Source organism: Lampris incognitus, chromosome 11, assembly GCF_029633865.1.
Source record: "Lampris incognitus isolate fLamInc1 chromosome 11, fLamInc1.hap2, whole genome shotgun sequence".
Taxonomy (NCBI): Eukaryota; Metazoa; Chordata; class Actinopteri; order Lampriformes; family Lampridae; genus Lampris; species Lampris incognitus.
The window spans coordinates 40,007,011-40,026,861 of NC_079221.1; the positions used below are offsets into that span (position 1 = coordinate 40,007,011).

The 19,851-nt window shown below is 44.5% G+C and overlaps 1 protein-coding gene across 1 annotated transcript in view; it reads left to right on the forward strand.

Moving 5' to 3' along the window:
- Positions 1 to 17,272, forward strand: part of arhgap15 (Rho GTPase activating protein 15) — a 58,425-nt gene extending 41,153 nt beyond the window's left edge. The window contains exons 12-13 of the mRNA XM_056289739.1: positions 10,066 to 10,171; positions 16,514 to 17,272. Of these exons, the coding sequence (XP_056145714.1) occupies positions 10,066 to 10,171; positions 16,514 to 16,697 (290 nt within the window). The 3' untranslated portion in view covers positions 16,698 to 17,272. The remainder of the gene's footprint in view (positions 1 to 10,065; positions 10,172 to 16,513) is intronic.
- The last annotated feature ends 2,579 nt before the right edge of the window (positions 17,273 to 19,851 follow it).

Below are 19,851 nucleotides of genomic sequence, written 5' to 3' on the forward strand. Positions count from 1 at the left end.
AAAAAAAAATTGAATTCAATCGTCCAAGTCGGCTGAAAGAGGGGAATAATAGACAGTATTGCTTCTGCCATCGTCAGTTGTTCTTGACATGAAGCAAAAAAGAAAGCTAGCTAGCTATGCTACGTTTTCACTACTGCTGTAATGCTGTGCTCGTGGGCAGATCAGAGGGAGGAGGAGGAGGGGTGTGTTAGACCACGTCAATTGTGTGCGTTCTCTTGCTGTCAAAAACAGTGGTGTATTTTGAGACTAATTTTAAATTGAACCTTTTTTTAGTTTACCGTTAGGCTATAGTTTATATTAAAATGTTTTTTTAATCAAAAAATTATATTAAAAAACATTTTTATTGAATTGCTTTGCGTGCCCGTGTTAATGGCCTCGTGTGCCACCGTGGGCATGCGTGGCATAGGTTGCCAACCCCTGCTCTAAGACATCAAGGTTAAAAAAAACACCAGGGCCAGAGTGTATTTTCAGAGCAATGGGTCTTTCGGTGCAGTAGGCTTTTGTTTTCGGGATAACGGACTGTTGGACAAATGGACTTTTGGTCCAATGGGACATTTTTTGGACTGTTGGGGTTTTGGAATAATGAGCCATTAGAATAATGGGGGTAATACTTTGACCACATCTGGCAAAAGAAGTGTTGCAGATGACATACATGAATACTGTTTTATGTACATTGCATCAGTGGTGCCATGGCGTGACAAGGAGCCATAAAAATTGAATTGGAGTAGAGCGGACATTGAACTGTTTGCTGTGGTCATTTGAGTAGTTCAAAAGAAAAGGGCGATTGTTGTTATGGTGACAACACACATTAGTGGGGCCTTTAAAGTGTGGAATATTACATTATAATTTAATGAATAGAATTTGATGACTTACCAATAAAAATGTGAAGCAATTAAATCCAATTTCTTCGGCAATCCTCAATTACCCTCTAGCAGCAAGGCAACCCTCCATGCTTCATACTAATCCACTACTCGTTTGGTTGTTGCTGCAAAACCTCACCTCAGTGAGTCCTCGACATACTAAGGTGAGGTTTATATGGAAGTTTATATGGAAAGTTAGCCCGCTAGTATGGTGACAATTCTTTGCAATGGCAGCAATTTGAATAAAAATGTCCGCCGCTCTAACCATCCTGCTATGCTGATTTGAATGGGAATGTCCATTCTACTCTAGTTCCGTTTCTATGCAAGGAACCCGCATCTTTTGTGGACAGGATGTTGATGAATTCAGCAGCATAGGTACTTTGCAGTGGCATCTGGAGCTGTTGACCTTGTTGAAAATGCCTCATGACCTGAGCCTCAATAATTGTGTTGTTTTGATCCTGACTAACGTGTCAGAATGGTAGATGATATTCCGCCAAGACCATATTTTATGCAGTCTACCCTGCGTTTTACATAGTAACACATTCATTTGGCCCTGCGGTGTATTAGCCTTAATCCTGTTTACAGTGTGTGCCTCTGTTTGCCTCTGGAATTGTTGTCCCTTAAGGCAGCTCAGTTAAAGACTAAACTGTGTCTCAGTATGTGAACAAGAAAGAGACCACTGGGAATTCAGCTGATAAGCAAAGTATAAGTTTTCACTGTGCAAACGAACAGAGACGTAATCAATTGGGAGCCTACCACAATTGGGGTCAATCCACAATTTGTGAATTTAGTTGGCCAGTTCAATATATTTGTAATGGATTTCCTACTGGAAATGAGGCGGGAAGATTAGCCCACATGCATGTAAGAGAACGATGTCAGACTGAAACATGGGATTCATGTATTTTATTTATATGAAATCCCTCACTTGAACATATTAAAATCATGTAAAATGAAGAACATGAGCACATGAAGTTTTTTTATATACATTTTACTGAATTAAACCTTTCTTTTTTTGATTTGCTTAATTGATTTAAATCTAGATGATGCTTTCCGTGATCATATCCGACAGTTGAACATGTAACAGCTTAACACGCAGCATACATACATTGTAGCGGCGCGTCCGTTTGGTGCTCATTGGTTTGAACTTACAAAGTAAACGCATAAAAAGGATGGAAAATTCATCTGCCAGGCTTCCTATGAAACAGGATTCACTAATTAAAATCAAATTAAAGTTTAATCTAGTCAACTCTAAAGTATTGATTTGGATTTCATTTTAAATGAACTTGTTTCTTTTCTTCTCTCCAGCAGCTCCCGAGATTTTCACAAGGTTATGTTAATTCCAGTATGGCCTCCTTTTTTAGCTTTGGTATCAACATGGGGCACTGCTAAACACTATGGCCGGTCACGTTGCTCGTGTTTTTTAATCCCATAACCATAGCTGCGGTAATTTGGTCAGATCAAAAGCCATGTGTGGCCTACAACTCAGGATTCAGACACAAACTGTCACCAGATCCTCCAGGCAATCATGTGTCACCCTTGTGTTTCACCGCTCAACTGGACCCCCCATTAGGCCCGGCGATCAGACCCTTGCTATTTCACGCGGCGGCTTGACGCCACCGTGTTAAACTTGTATAAACAACTACATTAAAGTTTGGAGCCTGGCGCTGAAATGCTACCTGAGTCATGTGCTCCGTGCCTCGGGGTTGAACCGCAGGGCGCAAGTGTCATTTGATGACTTTAAAAACATGATATTCTCTCCTGGGGGGGGGGGGGGTTTGCCTTCTCTGTCGCACAACTTTTGTGATCACATCACAGACCATTGCTGTGATGCTTTGTTCGTCTGCGAGGATTTGAACAGATTTTAAAGCTCTGCTACTGCACACACAAAAAAAACGGTTTGGCTTGACCTTTTTTAATTTCAAACTGGGATCTCGAAGTTTGATGAGTAGTTTCAGAGAATGCTCTCCTCCATTATCAGATCTGTTCTACCCTATTTACAAAACATATTCTCCTTGAGACCTTGACAGCAGATTGCCAACAATCCCAAGATGGTAGCATAATTTGGCAATAAATATTTACATGCTCGGAATGTAGGCCAGAATACCCACCGGCACTCAAGGTGGTTCCATCCAGTTAATCAGATAAGCATGTGCCTGGCTGGTGAGTGGCAGACAGCGTTTAGACAACTAATTAGCGGTGGAGGAAGCCCCTCATAGCAGGAGGTGTAATTAGACTAACCTGCTACACGTTTCTCCTACTACCCAGATCAAACGGCCAGGGGAGGAGAACGCCGAGAATTTTGACTAAAGTGACGGTGGTAATACGAGAGGATGGACTGATGAAGAGAGATGTTAGCGGATGTGTTCTGCTGGGGCGCCATACTTAAAACTTCAAACAAAACTAGCATTTTGTGCTTTGTCGAGTGCCATCTTTGATTGTGAGCTGCTCTGCCAGATGTAATATTTATGTCTACATTTTAGCCAGTTGTGCTGCTGTGGGGGATTGCTTGGTCTTCCTCAACTAACACCTTGAATATTACTCGTACTTGGATCTGCACTCACTCCTTATACTTATTCATATCTTCAGTTTTTACAATCATCGTATTTCGATTTTACTGGCCCAGTTCATGTAAATGTGTAACTGAGAATAACGTATCAAGTGAAATTCTTCATACTTCTTCTTCTTCTTTCGGCTTGTTCCGTTTCCCAGGGGTCGCCACAGCAGATTTTATAGTTTACATTGGTACCCTGTGAGGGCACCAATGGTGGTTGTTGTCAACCCAGGCCTCGACCGATCCGGTATGGTCTTGTCTGATTTGGCAAAATTTTATGTCGGATGCCCTTCCTGAAGCAACCACTAACCCTATGGACGGGGGCGCAGGTAAAGCGCTGGATGCCATCCCAGTATTCATGGATTTGCACCCATGCCTGTCGCCTAAAGTCAAATTCTTCATACAATGTTGCCATTGGCTAACAAATTTCAGAGTCAGAGTCAGTTTTATTGGTCATGTATGAAGTCAAATTCTTCATACGAGACCAATAAAACGGACTCTGAAACTGTTAGCCAATGACAACAGATCATTAGGTATTTCTAAGGACCCACATTGTGTCATTCAGAGTAGAAGCTTCTGTGTAGATAAAGCAAGCTCACCTAAGTGACCAGCCCAATCTGTTCTGGACAATAGCTTATATAAATTTTTATATATATTGACTCTGTGCCCCGCGCCCATCTATCATCCTCCATTCAAGAGATTTTGAAATGGCCTCTTGGTGGTGATGGAGGAGATGGGTCATCATCATTATCACCTCGGCGGCCATCTTGGCTGGATCAATAATGGATTTGCATCGGAGCAGGAGATCCTCTGGGGCAGCATGGGCCATGTTGAAATGAGCGGTGGGATCATTATGCTAGCTCTACTTCACCAGCCCTCTAATTGAAATCCCCAAGCCGGCAGCTAAGCGTGAGCTTGCTGTATCCCTGCGTGCGGGTTTATAGTAGTATCTAGCAAATTAAAGTGCGTAGATCACAGGGCTGGTATCATTGACCTTCTGCAGTTGATTATAAAACGTTATAGTTACATTTTTTACATAAAGTATCTGGATGTCATATCGTTGTGTGTACACAACCATGTGCTACAACTACAAAATACAAACAAACTGTTTTTTAGATAGTTTCTTTCCAGTCCTTGACTGCCTTTGATCCTTGCTTTGTTTCTTTCATTCATTCTCTCACTAGTTCTGTGTGCACAGATGCCCCTTTCCTTCTCCCACCCTTCTCCTTCTGCCTCTTTATCTGTTTCTCTGTCCCTCTCTCTCTCTCTCTCTCTCTCTCTCTCTCTCTCTCTCTCTCTCTCTCTCTCTCTCTCTCTCTCTCTCTCTCTCTCTCTCTCTCTCTCTCTCTCTCTCTCTCGCTGTTGCTCATTTATTTATTTATTTTTCCTGTGCTGGGTCCTCAGGTGGGGCCCATGCCCTGTTTCTCTTCCCTGTGAGCTGTTCATTCTTGGATGGCTGAGAGGAGCAGCTGTGTTTGCAGGCCATGATCCTGGCACCAACGTAGCAGAATCTATTATTCATGTGGCCCTCGTATCAGAGCGGGGGATCTGGAATCTCCAGCCACCTGTCTCACAGACAAGCCTGCCTTTTTGTTCAACGCAAACACTGATGAATTGAGTTTTATCTGTTTTGAGCACTGACATGGATGTTGTTTAAACACTAAAGCCGCTGGGATAGTTTACATTTTTATTTATATGTATTATTTTTTTCCAACATGGGGCCTATTAAAAAGTATCACCATTAGAAGTGTAAATTGACAGAAGGCTCTTTCTGGGTGCACGGCCATGTTATTTATTGGTCTCAGGATGCTGTATGTACTAATTGTGTGATTGGTGTGTGTGTGTGTGTGTGTGTGTGTGTGTGTGTGTGTGTGTGTGTGTGTGTGTGTGTGTGTGTGTGTGTGTATGTGTGTACTTTTTATTTTTTTCCTGCACGCCACAGTTGACCCCTGCTAAAATAGTTCTGCTCCTTCGTTTCCTGCTACCAGTCGAGCTCCCAGAAATTCAAACTGGCAAGCATTCGTAAAAAATTATGTTAATTCAAAAGTACTAATTAGGAAAAGGCATATTTTTCCCTAGTTGTTTGGTCCTTGCTTATGCCCTCAGTAACCATGGAAATGGAGTCATGTGAATCTGTAACTGGGCCACCCAGGCGAGAACAGATCGGGGAGAATACAACTCCACAATCTCAGCCGTGCCAGGGACTTTTTTTCGTCTAACTAGCTGACTTTACTTTCTTCATATTTGCTCACCCCACTGACACGCAGGAGAAGCACAGAAATTCTTCTTTTTCCAAGAGGAGATGGCATCTGTTGTGTTCGCCCCCATGTGACTGTTAACCTTCGCCATACCCACACGATACCTGATTCAACCACCCTCGTAACACACAGGGACATATTTTGATAAACCGTACAAGCTGATGTTTGTGACCTTTTTTTTTTTTTATCTGTGTGCAAAACGCCCGCGAGACATGAGTTACAGCATCCACGTAGTGATATATTGCAAGGGTGGTTAGAATTGGGTCATCTCGTCAGATGCAGATTTTTATCTGGTGATTTCTTGGAAAGGGGTAAAGTCCGGCTCTAGGTCATCTTGGGTAAGACGCCACTTCCTTAGCTTCAAAGAGCCGTCATTTACATATGAATAATTGTACATATTTATGATCTGGCCTACTTTAAACTAATGATCACGATTAAGGAGGGAACGGAAAAGTAACTGGAAATGTAGCACATCATAACTCCCTTTACCTCAGTGGCGTGGAAGCCTTACAACAGCTTCTTTTTTTTTCCCACCCCCATAAATTTATATTTGGTTTATGTATCCAGACTTATTGAGTGCAGCAGAGCCACTATCAGTCAGATTGATTATACACTTATTCCTAATGAGTATTAATTATGTTTGTTTATGTTGTAGTTTGGGGTGCGGAGTGAAGCCCTCACATAAATATGCAATGATAGAATGAATAAATCCACTTCTGTGCAACTGTGCTCGCGAGCCTTTTGTCGGTTTGCCTGTGCAGCCCTCGTAATCCGGCTACCTCCGATCAAGACGACACCTTTTTCCATGAACCGGAGGAATCTGACGGTACTTATTAGTTAATTTCTTTTTTTATAACTCTTTGAAACTCCGTCTTCATTTGCATGCAAGTAAGCTGGCCATGCAAATCGTTTGAAATGCAAAAATATATCTAGTTTCTATATTTCATCAAGGAGCTTTTCATGTTTAATAAATTACAGACGCCATCCTCTAAGACTTTGTTATTCATTAACCAAAAGCACACAATTGGGATCCATTTAAAATCTTAATCACAACCTGCAGGATTATTTGCTTTCTGCTAATATTTGCCTTGACAGGGCCCGGGTAAGCTACTACACTGAGCCTGGAGACGGGCTTGTAGAGCAGGCTGTCTCGAAACAAACTAGGTCTCTCTGTTTGTAATGGGATTAGATGCACAGCAGTTCTAGGTGCCGAATGTGTATCTATTCACTGCGTCACCGATGGAAACACTTATCTGGCAATGGGCGGGGAAAAAAAGAAGAAAAACTTAAGGCTTTTGTCTGGCTAATTAATAGAATTCATCTCAAATGGAGGGGAAAAAAATGGAAAAATGTGCAAGTATTGTGTTTTTTTTGTGTTGAGGACATTCCAGTTTGTAATTTTGTTCCCGTGAACAGTACGGGAGCAAATGCAAAAGTTGAAAATGCGGGCGAGAGTGTTATTTTATTTTTTTTCTTTTTACCTCGATTACTGTATGTTAAGATGCGGGACTGTGAAATATACCCTGTTGAGTCCAGGTCAGTTGATGGGTTCGAGGATCTGTTACAGCGCCTTACACGGCTCCTCGTCATTGTATTGAATTTCATTTCCACGCCGGTGCGTTTGTTTGTGTTGTTGTAAACAGACCTCAGTTGGGAGTTGTAATGGTCTCTTGTCATAACAGGCCATAAATCATTCGGGTCCCTCAAGGTGCCCAAAAAGCAGCCTAATGCTGCAGCCTGGGACCCGCTGTGACATGACTAATGTTCATTTAGTCTTCTGCGGGTTAACATCGCTTGTCCAAGACATTTCCCATCATTCCCGAACCTTCGTACCCCTTTTCAAGATTGATCCATAATGGTAGTTTTTTTTTAATAGAGGAATTTTAGTGATATCAGAGTTCTGTATCTGTATTTTTTGTATTTCTTGTATCTGTATTTTTGCTTTATTTATAGATTAACATTGTTGTGAAGTGTTACAATATATATATATTTTCTAATATTTATGATTAAAGTTAGTCAAGAATGTGTAAATACTTAAAACAACTTTAGCTCGGTAGCTAGCGTGGCCAAAATTAGCATTATAAAAACAATTTTTAGCTATCCTTAGCTAGTGTAAAATTGTGCCAGGTGTGTGTGTGTGTGTGTGTGTGTGTGTGTGTGTGTGTGTGTGTGTGTGTGTGTGGGCCCTGTGATGGCCTAGCAGCCTGTCCAGGGTGCCTGCTGCCCGATGACTGCTGGGATGGGCTCCAGCATCGCGGCCACCCTGAGAGCAGGATATAGCGACTTGGATAATGGATGGAGTTCTGTATGTGTACACAGCTTGTACATGTATTGGTATTACTAGTACATGTATTGTAGTAGTGCGTGTATTGGTATTACTGGTATTATGATCGTTTCGAAGCAGTTCTTGGTTTTCCACTGCGAGTCATTAGTTCAAGTGATTCAGCATCTTTGGATGGCACAGTCTTAACATTTCCGCCTGCCTTAAATTAATGACAGTATCCTCACCATCTGTCTACAATGGTAGGCTGAGGGGCATCTCCAATATGTCCGCCACCAACGGCAAAGTAATTAATGAATCATGTCCTTTGTGCCCATAATAGAGACAAGATTAGATATTTCAAAGCCGAGCCACTGCTAATAGGTTGTGCGTGACAGCAGATGCTGGCAAATGTTGATCTGTCCTTTCAAATTGAAAAAAAAAAAGAGAGAGAGAGAGACACTACCTCTCCGTGATGCTAGATCGGTCTTAAAGCTGCTCTGCGGAGCAACCCGTGCTCACTTTTGGGATATTCTTGACCAAATCGTTGCAGAAATTCGACCTGAGGAGCGTGTTGGAAACCGGCGTGCACGGAGGCATCGCTGGCGAGCGCCGGGGAGTGCTGCAGCACATTCCAGAGAGCCTCACCTACAGCAGAAGGTCAGGGGCCCTACTTGCTCTCCCTGAACGTGCTTGTCCATCTGTGCCCAACTGGCGGGGCTGGCACCCGACACAGGCATCTGCCACCTGTGCCCGTGCCAGCTCGGTGTACACGCAGACATCTGCTGTAGCCGTGCTCAAGGGGAGCCTCGGCGCTACAACAGACAGCGGGCCAAACATTGTCCTGTCTGCGTCTGCTAACAACCTGCCCTAATGAGAATGTCGTAGGGCGGACTCCGGCAGGATGACGCCGCCAAAACGTGGACGGCTCTTCCACGTGAGGCGAGCGGGCAAACGTCGGGGCTCTCGCCTCTGTTTTAACCAGCGGTGAACGGGTGGGTGGGGGGGTAAAAAAAAAATACAAACAGGTTGCACCAGATCAAACGCAGGAATGTGCTCCGAATGCTTATGAGTCGGACGGAGACACGGCTTGACTTCCAAACATCCCACCTCGCTCTATTTTCTTCCCTTCTCTATTTCGGGCGAGTAAACAAATTATACTGTGAAGACGCATACACATGTTGGCCCGACTGTTCCTAAATAGAATAGATTTACAGCAGGCAAACATCTGCTCAGATTAACACGCAAACTTGTTTGGAAATTTGGGGTGTTGCAGGGGGGGATCTTGATCCCTTGGTGGTATTGATGTCTTGGCCTGCGAGGATTTAATTGAGGATTTTCTCCAGACATGTTATCTAACTCATCTGACCAGTGTGCTCTAGGTTTTGGTTATTTATATGTTTTTGGGTTTTCTTTTTTCTCTGAATTCTAATCAGAGCCGTGTTTACCAGCCTCGTCGAGGCAGGGGTTCACCAGGTTCGCCAGCGGTATTGTACACCTGATCATTAAAGGCCCTGCGGGTGTCCATTTTACGTGTCTTTGACCTTTGCAGCGGTGTGATCGATACTCGCCGCGTCCCGGGTCAACCTCCAAGGCCCTCCAATAGAGAGGACGGGGATGATGGTCACTTCCCTGACACTCCTTTCATCCGCATTAGTTGCAACATTTGCCATCCCATGAGGAACGGCCTGATGATGGGGTATATTCTCACGCAGTCACTAATTGGTCAGCAATCAAGGCTTGTGTTACAGTGTAACACAATAGCATCTAATAGCTTCCTGTAATAATCAACCATTTCTACTGAAAGTCCCGCTAATACCACTGGAAATGTGGGGAATGGTCAGAAACGCATTTGGTATCGATCCATCTACGTACGTAGTATAGTGAGAGCGCCAAGCAAGCATTTCCCCGGCATCTAAGGAAACTTGCCTCACGCTCCGTAGTTTGGGAATTAATTACTTATGGTCAGCATGGCATGACTGACCATAGTTTTATGAGTTACTTTTAATTACTGAAGCAATTAGAGTGCTCAAAGTAAGTAAATTAATCAAATTAATTACGGTATCACAGCTAGCCTGTAATGCCATGCATCGAGAGGAAAAAAAAACAACAAAAACCTGCTCCTTGTCTTCACAGAAATAAAGGATTCCAAGGAGAAGGTGCACGCCATGAAGAAGTTGGTCCACCAGCTGCCCAAGCCCAACCGAGACACCATAAGACACCTCTTCACCCACCTGCAGAAGTGAGTGTGATGATGCTCGGAAACGCCCCACATCAGACAGCCTCCAGAATGCTCCTTTCACAGAGCATTTTATATACATCACCCGTCTATGAAGAATTTATGTTACATTATTCCACAAAATTTTCCATATGCGCTCGTAGCTTTAATAATACCACCAGTTCTGTGTCTCACACACACACACACACACACACACACACACACACACACACACACACACACACACACACACACACACACACACACACACAGAAACAGACCAACTGTCAGTGTGTAAGCCCTGAGTCAGGTCTGCCGTGCATTGTTATCTACCATTCTAAGAAGCAGATTGACAGAGGGTCAAACAAGCAGTTTTAAGGGGTTGGTGAGGTCGGACACTTTCCTGCCCTTCCTCAGCAATATCCAGGTCCCACATGAGGGCCATGGAAGTGACCTCAGTGCTGTGTGCGCAAGTCGACTGGCCCCTGTCCACTCCTGCCTGTCCTGGCCAGGCTAAAGGGCCATATGGCTAAACCTCCATCCCCAGAGAGGTGTTCTATCCCATCCGAAGCCCTTCTCCATATTTACCAGCCTGCACAACAGGCCAACTGACTCATTTTAGATTTATGAGCCCCTCCCTAACTGGAACATACCCCTTGGCTGCGGCGGGAAAATGTGTTTGTCTGTTTGGTTTTGCATGCCAGGTTCCCTCAATTAGTCCAAAGCTCCCTATTCATATTCCTGCAGAATCGCCCTCAGAGGATGGCTGCCGGGTGAATCTCTCTCCCTGCCCCTTCCCTCACCGGTTTTCACAATATCATCATCTCACGCTCTCTTCCTCCCTCTCTCTCTCTCTCTCTCTCTCTCTCTCTCTCTCTCTCTCTCTCTCTCTCTCTCTCTCTCTCTCTCTCTCTCTCTCTCTCTCTCTCTCTCTCTCTCTCTAATTCCCTTTAGAAACCCAGCTAGAGCATACCTAATGAAACAAACTGTACTGAACCTATCCTCTAGTTCTCATCTATGTACGACTGTCTGAAGGCTGATAGAGGACACAGAGATGGGGAAACACAGGAGATAATTTTTTTTCCAGAGGGATTCAATGCCACAGAGGCGCTTGTATGTGTGATTTCACAGGGCACCGGCATAACCACCCCACCATCTATGAGCACAGAGAGGGGATTTTTTTTTAAACAAATGGAAATGGCAGTGGTCCCATTTCAATTTGCTTTGCCCTTCTCGGGTCTCAGTGCCAGTGTCCTTGAGTAGTCCTTAAGTGCAGCAGGCCCAGGTGAATAACGTCTACCCACAAGCCACCAGTGGCCCCTAGCCGGAGTCCACTGACGCATTGTTTCATTCACACGCTTTTCACCACCGAGAGATTGTGGGGACGGAGTAAATCCCAACCAGTGCCTCCAAGTCTGTCGCTGGCCACAAAATCACTTCCCCCTGCCCTCTCACCATGAAAATAATCAACCCAAGACCATCTCATGTGACAGAATGGCAAGAGAATAGGCCCTGAGGGAGCAGCGCCAGGCCTTGGGCCGCCACACCCATACCTACTGATGTGGCCTCACTTGCACTAACTTATTTCCCTCTCTCACTCTCTCTCTCTCTCTCCCTCCCTCCCTCCCTCGCCCAACTCTATTCTCCTGCTCCCCCCCTTCTCCCTCCCCCTTTTTACTTGCTTTCACCATCTCACATACTGAATGCATAGTCTATGTCTAATCCAAATTGCACACTAGACCACACTAAACGAGGATCATGTGGGATTTTTATTTATTTATTTATTTACGTACTTATTATTGCCTCTGTTCCCCGGTGATGGGAATAGTAGAAGAGGGCACGTGCTGTACGCCACGCCTTACCCTCCCCCCCCCCTTACCCCCGACATCTCAAGGGAGGGGACAGGAGAACTGGCAAAACAATTATAAGGCCAAAAAAATTTTTTTTCCATGTCTATCAGCGGCCCACAATTCTTATCAGAGATGTCAAATGAGATTACAAGATGGCACTTTGGAGAGTGTGCGTGTGTGTGTGTGTGTGTGTGTGTGTGTGTGCGTGTGTGTGCGTGCGTGTGTGTGTGTGTTCGTGTTCCCGTCTCCCACATGAAGTGAGGTTTACTCTGAAATGAGGAGTGTTTTTTTACGATCCCGGGCTCCGTTGAGGGGTTTTATTTCGGTCCTGGCTGGGGCTGGGCCTTTAGTAATGTAGGAGTCTATGAAGTTTTCGACTCCTTTGTTGTGGCTTCATCCTCTGCCTGTGTGGAACCAGTGTTCCCTTCTTCTTCTTCTCCTTTTTTTTTTTCTTTCCTCCCCAATCCATGGGGTCTGGCTTCAATATGGAGCTGTGTACTCGCATTGTGATGATGTGGTCAAGGAAACCAGATTCTCTGAAGTGTACCTTCACTTAGCCATTCTATTTCTTCCCTCTTTTTGTGGGTGTTTTTGTCACTGCTGTTCATGGTTGCCATTTACCGCAATGGTTTTAAAACATCCACGGGCTCAGTTTTCCGTCTCCACTTCTTGCTGACCTTAGAGAACAGAGGAAAACAAACCTTTGGAGTGACCTCCATCTAGGCGTGGCACGGCTGAGGCAAGTCGTGAAATCAGTGGGTACCCAACCAGAATGGATTAGATCCTCTCTTTTCTTTTTTTCTTTTTTTTCCGGGGCTGCCGTGTCGTTTGAGATCGATGTTTCGCCATCCTGGGGTAAATATTTACCTCTCGTGAAGTGAAGATGCATACTGCAGACTTTTTTTTTTTTAAGCGCTTAAAGTCAGAAGTGCTTCACGGCAGAGGTACTTTTGGTTCAGATCAGACGTGGGCGCTGTCGGTTCACTTTACAATGCTGAACTCAATAGCTACAACCTCCGAGCCATTACCCCCCCCCCCCTGTCATCGTCGTACTCCTCCTCCTTCTCTTCCCCTGGCGCTGTGGCCCTTCCTTCCCCTCTCATCCTCCTCCCCACCTCAATTTATTATCTGTCCCGTGATCCTGAAGGAGTCAATGATCCTGACCCAATTAGTGGGAGCCTTCCAGGCGAGGAGGGAGAGGGACGCCATCATGGTCCAGCTCCCATTTCCTGTCATGCCCCCCGCTCAGGAAAATTAGATGCTAATTAATTAGCATTGGCATCTTGGGCCATGCACGTCAACTTATGTAGGGGATATCAATGGTTCGTCAGTTCACATCAAGAGTCCTGTGGTCACCTCTTGGGCACGCCGGACACTCGCCATTGTGCATGCCACCATGGCTTCCTTTGAATCTCTGTGCTGCACTATGAACTAGTGTGTGTGTGTGTGCAGAAGAAAGTTGGGCTGTTTGGCTGTGTGACTTTATCGCGGTCGTGTTGCGCGGATGACATGACCGGTCAAAGAGAGGGAGAGAAGCTAAATTGGATGGCGTGGATGGAGAGAAGGTGGAAGCGGAGTAAAAAAAAACAACACCCGTCCAAGCACGAGATGGGGATGAGGGGGAAGAAGGAAAGCACAGAAGGGAGGAGATGGTGGCGGAATGGTGAGGAGCTGCTGTATTAACACCAGCTCCCATTTGATCGCCACAGAGCGGAAGAATTAGCCAGAGAGCTTAGGTGATGTATTCCTCCTGTGAATATACAGTAGAATCACTTTAATAATTGAGTCTCCTTATTTGAGATCATTAGTGAGCCATTAGGCATGGCAATCCAGACCCTTAGATCATTGTACTGTTCTAATTAAGTTAAAATGCTGATGCCAGGACAGGCATGGAACAGTGATGTACTGTGTACAGGCACGGGGCCGAGGTTAATTGCAGACGTAAATGGGAAATTATAGCATGTACACATTCTAATCGGGTTTCACTTACGATGCACTCAGGGACGCGCCCATAAACACTTAGTCACAGAGATGCACCACCATACGTACGTTTGTATGCTTACATACCGGCATTGGCACTCTTTCTCTTCCGCTCCTCCTTTTTTTTTTTCATGTAAACATGAATTCTTGCACTTCCCTTCTTATTCTGCTACATTTATACTTAAAAGATGCAGTTTGTACGTTTTTTTTAGCCTATTGCTGACATCCATGTCAATTTCTCCCCTTCTTGATTCCTTGTAAATATATGTTAGTGTTTCAAATCTCCCAAACTCGAAATCTCCAACCCCGATCTTTCAAACAGAAGAAATGTCTGCACACTGTGTCCATTAATCTCTATCATTATGCTTAAGTAGCACTGATAATTGTGTGGCAGTGAGTCAGCTTCCTGCCGTTTAACACACACCTGTAAACCAAGCTGCAGGTCTGGATGCAATTACTGCAACTTGCCCACAACCATTTCTGTCTATTATTCAGCTGCTGTGCATCATATTTCCAGCTGGATGATGCTGTGTGACAGAAATATTTCATAAACCAATGTTGCAATGAAGATACGATTGCAGCAAACAATAACAAAATGCTTTATTGCACATTGCCGTTGTGGCGCTCTTTTATCACAGACTGACTCTCCCATATACCGCTGGGTTCTTTAGTGTTGCTGTATTATTACTTCTCCGGAGATTTGTTTTGGCGTTGCAGATGAAAGGCATATTTCAAGGAAAATTTTTATTTCTTAGCTCAAAGTGAGATGAGGATAATTATTCATAATGAATATGTCAGCGTGGATGATCATCAGGACTTTCGTTCATTAATGAGGTTAAGGAATATGCATGGCATGCACATGCCCTGTCCATAGTCTAATGACATATGGCAGGGCAAGATGTTGGCCATCACATGCAATTAAGCATTTTTTTGGCCAAGTTTTCGTAGGTGATAGATAAATCCTGATCTTGACCTTATTCGAGAAGCCCTCAGAGAACATGATGATGCAAAAATGTGGAACATATTTTAGATTATAGAAAATATCCCCGTGTGTTGTTATGCATGTCCTCTGACATGCCTTCTGAGGGGTTTAATATTAAGCAATGTATACATTACATATTTAACACGTTTATTCTGTCTCACTGAACTTTTTTTACACAACTCCAGTTTTTTTTTATGTATAGAAACCCCTTAAATAAATAAACCATTAAAAACATGAGAAAAGGGGGGCGATTTTTTTACAAGTGTGCATACACGTATGCAATACTTCTGACTAATAATAGTATGAGCTATGAGGGCAAGCAGTGTATGTCTTATGTTTTGTGTGTGCTTGGTGTTTTACGACATGTAAGCCATAGATAACATCACTTTGGCACTCCAGAATACCAGTTTTAGACGCCACAGCAGCAGAGACGAACATGCCTGGCGCGCTGACAATACCTTTTGGATGCAATTATGTGCTGAGAGGCCCTGTGTGGATCTGTTTTGGGCAAGGAGGGACTCGATCCCACCTCAGAACGTTTCGTCAAGAGCCCACTGACAGCTTGGAGAGCGGCCCTGTGCCGCAGTCCTTCCATCCTGTTCCAGGCCTCACTCCATAACGGGCCCAGAAGCCTGTGGGCTGCCTGCTCCGTGGAGCTGGTTCCCCCCCCCCCCCCGGCCTGCGCTGTCCCCCGGCCAAGCCTCAGCACAGGGAGAATGCTGCACTCTGTCGCTCGCTTCTCCCTCTGTCATTCCTTTCTGCACACAAGGTCCTCATAACACTCCTACCCTCAGCGCAAGGAGTCACTTTTTAATGGAACACCTTCCCACGGAATGATTTCAAAGGGGGGAGGACGGTTCACACCAACACATATTCTTGACCAGGGTCCAAACTGAGGTAAAATGCAGTGCAGTTTTCAATCCTCATGACCAGTTTCCCCAACCGCAGAAAATGCAGTCTTACACGAGTTCAGTGTGGATCTTGATTTCCTGCGCCAACTTTTTTTTTTCTGGTTTTCTTGCCTTTCCAGACTCCCTGTGCTAAACCTCCATGAGCAGTACTTTTAGAACTTTCCCTATTCACTCAAAGGATGTTCTGCAATGCACACCACTCCTGCTGTATTTGTGGTGTGGAGCCATTGAGTGGTTTTAGTTGTGGCTAAACCTGGATCTTAAGAGTACCTAAAGTTGGGTTCACAAAATGATATACCAGCGTTGCCAGTATTGAAATGAGATAGACTTTTTACCAGGGGCCATTTAAGGGTAAAATCTACTGTGCTGACAAACCCAAAGAGATATTATAGATGCATATACAGTAAAGGGCAGGAGAAGCAGAAGGTAAGTTTTTGCCAGCAGTGCGTCTGACCTCTCATCACCCCAGATCTCTAAACTTAGAAAGTCATGTTGACATTTGGCTTAACAAAGGTGTAGCGTAACATACGCTGACTGATTTTGCTGTGTTACAGTATAATCAGTCCACCACAGTACAGCCATTCTCTCATCCTCCTCTTTACACACAAGTACGGTTTGATGTGATTCTTTCCTCTTTTGTCAGAGTCCTGGCCAGTGCAACTAAAAACCTGATGTCGACCCAGGGAATCAGCATCGTCTTTGGCCCGACTCTAATGTGGCCTGAACTGGACTCGGGGAACATGGCGGTCAACATGGTGTACCAGAATCAGATCGTGGAGTTTATTCTCATCGAGAGTCGAGAGATCTTCGACCTTAACGAGGACTGAGAGTTCTGTGTGAGCCGAAGGGCGACCCCGTCTTTCAGACTTAAATAGACTTCTTTCAGACTGTGTATGTAGGTGATACAGTACAAAGAACAGGACGGAACTAAGTATCATAGCGTATACTGAAGAAGTACTTTCTCTTCATGCCCGTTTTAAGCAAGTCTGAGTAAGTACTTGTCAAGAAAAGTACTTGAAAGAGTTGCTTCATTAAAATGCTCTTTCTGAGCTTTGGAGCACAAATTATTGAGATTTTATGATTTATTTTTTTTTAAGTTGAGCACTGAAAAATAATGCATTGCTTGTTTTGGAGTGGATTATGCAAATAATTGGATGATTGTTGTGTTGTACAGTATTATTGTCCAATTAGTTATTGGACATTTCCTGTTTGATTAATACCATACCATTTGAATACAGGGGGTCGCATCCAGAGTGACTCTTTTCATACTGATTCCCATTTATAAAAGAAACTCTTAAAAGTAGAGCTCACTTTTAAATAAGCCCAGGTTTTAAAGTATAACCTAAAATAAAAGTATTGAAAAACACAGTGATTCAAATAGTTGTAATTGGCTACCTCCCATTTCTCGAAGAAGATTCGGCGAAGAACGTGGCTGAGACGGCATCGTCCCACCAGGATTTGGACACCTGCAGTTACTGTGAGCGGCCGCGTGGGCTGGACAAAGTCAGCCGCTCCGACGTTAAGGCCGAGAAACCGTTTGGGGAGAAATACAGTCAGCTCTGGGATATTCTGTTTGATGATGCCTTCCTCCTGCACACTGCGGCTAGTGTCGTGTCATTGAGCAGAGACTTGGCACATTATGCGTACGAGTTTGAACAGAGTCCGTGTGAGAGAAGGAGCAGCAGTCTCCTCATATTGTCCTGAGATGCCACTGTTACAAACATTAAGTCCAGAAACAGGCCACCGGGTTTGTTTCTTAACACGTTCATGTGTAAATCTAGTTGACTTCCTGATCATGGGTTTTTACTGCAGTCTTTTTTTTTCTTTTTTATTAAGAGTGCGTTTGTAATTTGACAAAACGTCAATGGTAAGCGATCATTCTTCTTTCGATGCCAAATTGGAGTCAGCGTTCAGGACTTGGCATATTTTGTTAAAATAAAACAGCCCTTTATCAATGGACAGTGCAAGTCTTTGTCTGAGACGTTTTCCGTCCCGTCCTCTTAAGAAATGTTTTATGCCCCCGCAAGAGTCCCACGCATGGGCATGTTTATTGGAAATTTAGGTTTGGTAAAAGGGAACATAATTGGATTCATTAATTAAGAGAGTAGTCACAATGTCCTCGCTGTGTGTGGTGAAGTGCACGAGTCAACGAGTCCAGAGGACGTGTCCACCAACGCCAGTCTGCACACAACACAATGTCTTGTGCACTTTGTCGGCTCAGTTCATAACACTTATTTAGAGGGGGAAGAACTGGGCAGGGCTGTCCTTAACAGGTGTCCCTTTTTGCTGCCCTGTTCTGTCTACGTTCTAAACTTTTATCCTGACAAATTGTTGTGGTTTTTTTTTTCTTTGGGGGGGGGGGGGGCTGCAGACTACCACATGCCTCCTCCAATACATGTGGAGTCGCCAGCCGCTTCTTTTCACCTGACAGTGAGGAGTTTCGCCAGGGGGACGTAGCGCGCGGGAGGATCATGCTATTCCCCCTAGTTCCCCCGCCCCAAACAGGTGCCCCGACCGACCAGAGGAGGCGCGAGTGCAGCGACCAGGACACATACCCACGTCCGGTGTCTGTAGGGACGCCCAACCTAGCTGGAGGTAACACAGGGATTTGAACCAGAGATCCCCATGTTGGTGGGCAATGGAATAGACCACCACACCACCCGACCCCCCCCCCCCCTTGGATAAATTGTTTTAAAACTGAACCGGATCACCGGCTGTTTAAAACAAAGGTCACATGACCTCTGAAGACAGAGCAACAACATTACCAAGTTATTTTTCGACAAAGCAATATTGGACCGCTAAAACATCATGCTAATATGACCTCACATAACTATTTATCACTAAAGATGCAGCTGAAATGGTGCCATAAAGCAGACGGGAGGCATGCGTCTGAGACTGATGCGCGCTTACATGGAATTGATAATTAATAGTTTAGTAGTTTGGGAATTAATCGAGGATTTTAATATCTTGACTGAGCGTAATAGCTGCACGGTGTGCTCGCTGTTCAAACCGCGACCATGACTTGTGTGCAGTCAACCGACGTTCACATCTCTACTGACGGCAGCAGAATAATTTAGAGAATATTGAAACTACAGTAAATAAACAGGGACACGGGATAAGATGGATGGCGAGCTTAAAGATGCAGGTATTTTGGTCATCTGTGCCACATTACTGAGCGTCTATCAGAGTCCCTGCGGTGAGACGGTGGACGTGTCCGGTGTAGAGACAGTAAATCTAATGGAGCTGTGGCGGAAACCTGCTTTCATTCAAACACATTTCACAGATAACGTAGTAACCGAATACAGGCATGTGCAATAATGGGTGGAAACCTGGATGGATTTCCTGACTCACCAAGATGAGTCACTACTTTTCGCATGTGATGTTAAAAAATAGCTTACTTCAGCAAAAGAAGGTGCAAAGATAGAGGTCATGTTGGCACTGAGGAGACAACCCACCAGTCTTGCCTTACCTCATGCTTCACTTTGACATGGATTGCCCCTGATTCTAAAGCCACTTTATTTTGTCATTGTACATTTCCAATGAGTTTGTTCTCTGCACGTAACCCATCCTATTGTATAGGAGCAGTGGGCAGCCGCACTGCCTCTTTCCATTGCCTTGCTCAGGGGCACAGGCAGGAGTATTAACCCTAACATGCATGTCTTTTTGGACTGTGGGAGGAAACCGGAGCACATGGAGGAAACCCACACAGACACGGGGAAAACATGCAAACTTCACACAGATGGGATCTGGGACGGCCTGGGGTTCGAACCCAGCACCTTCTTGCTGTGAAGCAGCAGTGTTAACCACTGGGCCACCACGCCGCCCCTAGATCTTTAACTAGGGGGCATAAAAAGTAATTCAGAAATATAAACTTTAGTACAAAGTATAAACTTTAGTAGAAAAAATAAACTTCAACCATCATGTAGGCTGTGAACATACAGTGTATCCTCTAACACAGTCGGGCTAACACATGTATGTGTG